General features: G+C 36.1%; 2 protein-coding genes across 2 annotated transcripts; both read right to left on the minus strand.

Moving 5' to 3' along the window:
* Positions 1-402: 402 nt before the first annotated feature.
* On the minus strand, positions 403-2,114 carry RHIMIDRAFT_279545 (RNI-like protein). The gene has a single exon (XM_023612855.1). The coding sequence runs from the start codon at positions 1,933-1,935 to the stop codon at positions 661-663; it is 1,275 nt and encodes a 424-aa protein (XP_023467224.1). The 5' UTR covers positions 1,936-2,114; the 3' UTR covers positions 403-660.
* A 2,828-nt stretch (positions 2,115-4,942) lies between these two features.
* On the minus strand, positions 4,943-5,450 carry RHIMIDRAFT_291229 (uncharacterized protein). Its single transcript, XM_023613796.1, has 2 exons — positions 5,247-5,450; positions 4,943-5,194 (listed from the first exon to the last, which is right to left on the minus strand). Exons 1-2 carry the CDS (start codon positions 5,373-5,375, stop codon positions 4,970-4,972), a joined length of 354 nt encoding a protein of 117 aa, XP_023467225.1. The 5' UTR covers positions 5,376-5,450; the 3' UTR covers positions 4,943-4,969.
* Between the last annotated feature and the right edge of the window lie 1,976 nt (positions 5,451-7,426).

The following is a 7,426-nucleotide window of genomic DNA, read 5'->3' on the forward strand; positions in this document are numbered from 1 at the left end:
CTCTTTGTTATCGCTCTTGTCCTATTGTGTTTCGAAAATAGTCTAGAAAACGCCCACTGTTATTATTTGTGTCCAATCGAAAGATTCCAACAAAAGAATATAAACTTGCATATGAATCGTCATTCATAATCTATTGCTACAAAGCCCCCCTCTTTTCCCTTTTTTATATGTGTGTGGGGCAAAGAATTTTTTTTAAATGTTAAAATGAGGGCCAAGGGTGAATAGTTATGTATGAACAGGTAGGTGAGTTTAGCTGTGAGATCGTTTAGAAGTAACGTTGCACCATCATAGAAGAATGCATGCTATAATAACCTTAACAATAATGACGAATCTATGGTTACAAGCAAGAAGAAATCTAAAAGAGATATGACATCAAGCTAGTAACCATCGTAAAGCTATGAAAGAAAAAAAGAAAAAGATGTACATGATGCATTGCTTTTTGTTTATGGTCTGGTGAGACAACATTCTTAATGATTATACTTTTTATGCATTTATTTAAAGCAAATGGGGTAAAGAAAAAAAAATAGAAGGGGTATAGGTGCAAGATATTTATAAGATGCAATTTGCCATATGTACATATACGTCGATATATGTGGGTTGAATAGTATATATATGTATATATATATATAAATAAATATATACGTGTGCATTCAAATGATATTAAAATGTTGTTTTGGTGGTAGGAAGAGGCGTTGAATTGGATCGCTCTACTTCTACAACAGTACTTGCCAGTGATTCATGATCACTTAGTGAGCTGTTGTAGCGCTGATTGTTATTGTTATTGATGCAATACGCTTCAGCCAGATATTTGTAACCTCGTTTGGTGACGCTTGTACATCCCAACAATGAAATCTCCGATAAATGTCTACAATTATCAGCCAAGGCACGCACACCAGAATCAGTTAAACAAGCCCAATGAGAGAGATCAAGCCTCTTGAGATTCTTCAAGTGAATGGATACATACTCTATCGTGCGATCACACACCAAGTCACGAACACGTTGTTGCTCCAAGATGAAACGACGATGTCTTGCTGATTCAGCGGACAGGGTAGGGTGAATGTTGAGTTGGTTTAACAGCTCAATAAAGCCAGATAACTCATGGATGTGTCTATCTGGATCAGAAACAGTAGCAGCGGTTGACCTTGACATGAAATCTGCGCGAATCGGATTCTTCAAAGACATATCCAGTTGTGTGATATTAGGGCATTGCTTAATCAATTTGACGATATCCGTGTGCTTGAATGGTAAACGAGAGAGATCAATGGATTCTAATTTTGGACCACAATAACGACCTACTGCTTGAATTGTAGCACCTGTGAGAAGAGGACAATCGTTGATACGTAAATGTCGGATGGTCTTTCCGGTAATGGTCATGAGACGAGTTACACCAGAGTGACCGATGTGAACACAGCCGTTCAGATGAAGTAGTTTGAGTTGATCACACACGGCAGACAAATAATACAAGCTACGATCGGTGATTTGTCGGCAGTTTGTCAACACGAGAGACTCTAGATTACGTGCAAGAGGGGCACGGGCTAAGAGTCGGAAGGATTCATCAGTGATAGCACGGCAATTGGTCAAGTTGAGCTTGGTTATGTTTGGACAATAGTAAATGATCTGTCGAATGGTCGAATCGTTCACGTGGTGAGCAATAAGTGATAGATCCAAGGATTGGATTGAATGACCATATTGTTGGAAATGTATAGGAAAGTAGATGGAAGGGAATTTTTGGCCACAATTTAATATTGGCCTTAAAGGAGTAGCCACTTTCCAGAGAAGGGGGGTGATGATTTTCTTCCATTGTTTGGACACCGTTAAACAATGATACAAGTCCTTTTGATCCAATTGATTGAATATGAGTAAGAGTATTTCAGTTGGCAAACTCTTAATTTTATTGTTCCTAGCAAGCCTTCTTCTGCTGATGATCACTGGCATTTTCTTACATGATCGCTGTGGTCTAACAGGATAGTCATGTTTTGCAATATAAATAGCTGCTTTTATAGTTGAGATGATGTGGATATATAGGCAAATGAAGAAGTGGATCCAATCTATGATTGATTTTATAAACATTTTTAATATTTTTATATAAAAAAAGAAGAAAGAAGAAAGAAAGAAAAAAAAGAAAAGAAAAGAGATGTATAAAATTATTTAAGAATAAAAAAACGTTTCACTACCCCAACTATTTTATACTCACCCTTTCTCTCTTCTCTTTTCCTAGTGTCCTTTTTAACCCCTCTCCTTCCATATATAAAAATATATATATAAAAAATAAATTTTATATATAAATAAATAAGGAACTTGACATGCAATAAAGCGGAAGTGTTACTTCCGAACAGTGTCATACAGACCAACATCACATGTATCCTTTGTACTGTTTTCTTGAAACCATGTCATAGATTTTAGAACTCTATTTCACATTTAATTGGATCATTTGGATGTATTGTTTAATGCACCTTTCAATAAATACAAAATAGGGCTGGACCCATAGTTTTGCTACTTTCTCTCACAATATATATTTTGTTTATATTCTCAATAAAAAGACATACATTCCAGAAATAAATTACGTGCATAATGTATTTACAAGTATAAAAAGTAATCTTTACTTTAATAAACAAGTTGTTTGGTTGTCAAAATACGTATGCAAACCTACTCCACATTCACATACACATACATGTACACACACTCAGCCTAAACAAGTAGTGGAGTTTAATTTTGATCAGATGTAGAGTTTGACATTGATGGCTTTGATCTCCCTCTTTTTTTTTTTTTCATCCACTGTCTCTTAAGCCTCAAAGAAAGTTTTTTCTTTATAGAAAAAAGAAAAAAAAGGACTAGTTCTTTGTTTACAATTATCGTTACACTCATCCTTATGTCACGACATTTTTCTATATTCCTGCATCCCCGTCTTTTGTAAACAAAAGGAAGGATCCAAACAGGGAAAGAGAAGGGGAATAAATATTCAATAGGCGCGACTTTTGATTAAAAGGTCATGTTTATTTATGTGTTTCATGTTGAATGGATATTTGAAACACGCGTGCTCCTACAAATTGTGTCTCTACTGTATCACCTTTTCCCTCTTTTTCTTCTTATTAAAAAAGTGCATCAAAAACATTCATTTGAATCAACTGCTTGTTGCGACATAATGATGAAGTAGACTCTAAGAAAGGAAAGAGCTGCTACAGAGGATGTTTAACAAAAGAAGCTTATGTGAAACTCAAAATAGCAGACAACCTCAATCGTTCAAATATAAACTATGGTAGTGATGTATATGGGGAGAACAAGTGTCAAGAAGAGTATGCCCTTTTATATACATTCTACAAAGATACATCCCAAGAGTTATTTGGACTACCCAGTCCACAGTTGTTGATCATGTTTTTTATATACAAGGTCAAGTTTAACGAGATTAGATTCATGTTTAGAGGTTCAACTCTTCAGACTGTGTACGGTTTCAGGTTGCGATAGTTTGATGATGAGGCACGAGGAGTCATGTAACAGTTATTTTTGATAGGCTTGGAGCAAATGTGACAGTGCCTCTGTTTCTCATTAAAGCATATTCTTCACTGCTTTTGTCTTTCGGCATGTTAGGTTCTAACTTTAATACGACCTATTGATGAAATGGGACAAGTATTCAGAAATGAAGGGGGCATTATCATGATAAGATAACGCCCTCTATCCATAGCTCAACTGATGTAGGAAGGCACATTCATTCTCAAAGATGTTTCATGAACTGAATCCAATTCAGCGGTTCTGGTAGGGTTGTCAAGAGTAAAGTGAAGAAAAGTAAGTTTCTGCCAATGGTTAGAATTAGTAAAGTGATTTGGATCTGTTACTCATTCTGCTGAATGTTTTGGCGAGTGATTCAACAAGGGAAAGACAATGAATTCTCTGCGCTTAATTGGAAGAAAAATACTTGAATATATTTAATAGAACTTGTTTAGTTTATTATTGAGCACTTACCAAGTTATCAACAATTCTTGAATTAATTCAACTAGTGGAGCAACTGTTTAAAGATCCGGGATGTGCCTCACTGCATATTGACTCATACTCCGACCTTAGTGGTTTTCTGACAGTTTCAATGCAATCTTGAACGTGTTGCTCACCCAGTAATTAGCATGTCAACCGCACCAACCTGAATAGTCTAATCTTGAAAAGTCTTGAGTGGAAAGCTTATATGAAAGGTAAAAAAAAAAGGGGGACGCTTACTCTGTAATGCTTGGCTGCAGAGGCAACTATATTATGCATGGTTGCAGACAGATGATTCATAAAACGAGAGGATATGCACTGTCTTTGATAGTTCAAATGATATAAAGATAGACATTATGATGCAATGTATTTACTGTTCTTAAATATTCAAACATTTAATTGTCTATTCACCAAATTTAAGTGTTGTTGTAGTCTAAATCTAAAGTGAATAGAATTGAGTAAAGTGTACCCAAACTGCCTTTAAAGATTCAAGATTCATTATTTATTATATTCGTTATCCATATTGCATTATAACCATCTTCTTTCATTTAATTCATTCCTTCTACTTTACTTAAGCCTGATTCTTCATTCTTTTAAACTTATTGCTTTAAAACAAACTGAATTAGTCACTCGTTCGAATCAAGGTTTTAAACAATCGGGAATCCAAGTGAAGCAATTTTATTAGCTTAGAGGGAGCCACTGACGTAAGTGTTAATCCTGTTATTAAAGGAGCCACTTTTTTTTATCCCAACTACCTCTTCCATCCCTTTTTAATCAAAGACAATACGTTTTATCTTTTTGTGAGCAATAAAATGAAAAAACAATAATACAAGAAGGGTCCATTTATACAAGAGTATGATGATATGGATAAAATAGTAGTATTGATCTTATTGTATCCTTGTGTAATAAGAGTATTTCTCACAATTGATATGCTTATCTCAGCACAACGAAACCAGTTTTCTTCTTTTTTGAGGAATTTAGACTTTATTAAGTTGAAAAAACTGTACTATCGTTCTTCCAAATCCCAGTAGATGATCAATTCATTCAAATTTTCCAATTCGAACTCAAACTCGACATCCTCGGTAAACTGCATTTCATGTACCAAGAGTGCAGGTATTGTGCAATCCTCCGATTCTCGTAAAATATAAGCTTGGCTTGACTCTAAATCGTCAATTTGGATTGAACCCTTTAGAACAGTGATATGGGCTTTTGATGGGAAATGATGGGGAGGCTTCATGAAGGCATAAGCGCTTATACACACACGCTTTGTAATATATGCTTACCAATGTTGTACCAGCTTTGAATTTCATTACTGTTTTCAAGTGTGGATTCTTGGTAATATTTTTCCATTGACCATCAAAGCAGGCAGGAAACTGAGGGATCGGGACATAATCTTGATTCATAGAAGCCATTACTCGTTGTTGTATTGATGATAAAGGAAAAAGAAAAATAGAAAAATAGAAAATAGACCAGAGACCTTTTCAGTGGTTCATTGGTTAAAAGTCACTTTGATCCCCCTCCTCGAACGCACAGATGCACATGAATTGGTCTCTCGTCGGAGATCTTTTTTATTTCAACTTGTACTGAATCATAAAGATCTTTTCCCGTTTAAGCAATTTCGTTTAGATGCCCAATTACGACGTAATGACGCTCAAATAACAACACATAAACTATTGAATGCTTATTTTAACTTGCTTGATTGAAATTAGGTTAGTTCCTTATTGGAATACTTGTTTCAGCATTTCACGGTTTCTATTGGAGCTAATAACCTAAGGACTTCAGGCACAAGATAAATTCGAGATCATATTGTCATATCATACTCACATGACGCCTGCCGTTATTTATCTTTATTCTTAATAAGCTATCATTCAATGATTTGATGCTTGAGATAACAGAGTGTAATTGATTGTGAAAGAGAGACTATTCTATGTTATTGTTTTCTATTTATCATCAGATTCGTGTCACTAATATATATTTTTGTATGAATGTCTGGACTTTATTTAATAAATTATGGAGCTGTAGTGGGAAGAGAATGTCCGGATAAAAGGCAAAGGTGATAGGAAACCGCAGTGATCCATAGTTCAAAGATATTGGCGGTTGCATTGGTATATCACGGAGTGCCATTGATGACACAACGCCAGTGGTATTTCCATAGAATAACAATACCCGCGCCAAAGAAACAAAGAACGTCTGTATCGACTGTGCATTGCTCGTCTACTGGAACAAAGGAAGTGCGCACTGACCAAGTTTCGTCTGCGATGAGGAACTTGCCCGGCAGAGAATACTAAGATATAGTTGGGTCCCAGAAGTTCATCTTCAGTGAGCAGCCGGCAAATAAGTAGAAGACAGTTTCGGTATCGAATTGACAGAGATGGCACATAGAAGAAGTGTGCACGTCTGAGTTCTATTCATATTGCAGAGCAGACGTAGTGATGCAGTTATGTAACAGGTCGAAGAAGCAGCAAACGAAGCAGAGCCAAAGACGGATGTCGTGGGTGTGCAAGCAAATTGCGGTCTTTGTGTCAGAAGAAACGGACCGGGAGATATCTTGACAGTCGGAATGGGTGCTGCATTGGATTTTCTCGTAAGGCTTGAGAGAGTCCAATAGGCACAGGAAGGTATTCAAGAGGAGGCATTTTCAAGCCTGGTAAGAACTGACACCTGAGAGCCCAAAGTGGAGAAATCGTCACTAGAACAAAAGAGAGAGCGGCTAATCTCTGGTGTCAGTTGCAGAGAATAACCAAAGTACCGGATATATGATGTGGAGGTTGAATCATGCCATTGTACGTCTTGCTCGGACGCAATTGTCATCAACCGTGAATAAGATGTTGACGTGTTTGATGAGATGATCATTATAACAATTCAACTATAATCTTGCAGTAGAGTATGCATTCCTCTATCGCACCTGATGAAAAAAAGAACAAGAGTACTGATACCAATGATAAATTATTACACTAACAACATTAGTACAAGTAGCAGTCATGTATTATCTCCTTCTACTGTATTTTTATTAATTATTGACGTTAATTTTATAAAACATTGTCGTAAAAAAATTATTTACGTAAAAAGACGACAAAGAAAACTATGTCAAAAGAGAGAGATAATGAGTATATGTAGAAAAAGAGTGAAAAAGTATGTTAGTATTAGAGCACATATTCTAATATTAATTTTACTTACCACCAAGGTGCATCCTGAGGAGGGTAGCGATAACTACCCAGGATAGTTTAAACAAAAAAAAAAAGGAACGGAGGACAGAGAGAACCCAGGGCGAAAGAAGAGACTATTGGGGAACGTTCCAGATACACGCCAGAGAGCAAAGAGGACGGGACAAGCGAGTCAGAGCAAGAACCATAAGGACAGGCTAGTTTTGATTGGTGAAACTTTGAATACTCAGAGGGACATTTGATAACTGCTGTAAAGAAACAAAAAAAGGACTCAATTAAATGGGTTTTTATATGTTTTT

Source organism: Rhizopus microsporus (genome assembly GCF_002708625.1).
Source record: "Rhizopus microsporus ATCC 52813 unplaced genomic scaffold scaffold_6, whole genome shotgun sequence".
Lineage (NCBI taxonomy): Eukaryota > Fungi > Mucoromycota > Mucoromycetes > Mucorales > Rhizopodaceae > Rhizopus > Rhizopus microsporus.

Coding starts and splice junctions, on each gene's coding strand:
- RHIMIDRAFT_279545 (XM_023612855.1), bottom strand. CDS start 1,935: ATGCCAGTGATCATCAGCAGAAGAAGGCTTGCTAGGAACAATAAAATT.
- RHIMIDRAFT_291229 (XM_023613796.1), bottom strand. CDS start 5,375: ATGGCTTCTATGAATCAAGATTATGTCCCGATCCCTCAGTTTCCTGCC. Junction 5,195..5,246: donor TCAAAGCTGGTACAACATTG/GTAAGCATATAT, acceptor GCCTTCATGAAG/CCTCCCCATCATTTCCCATC.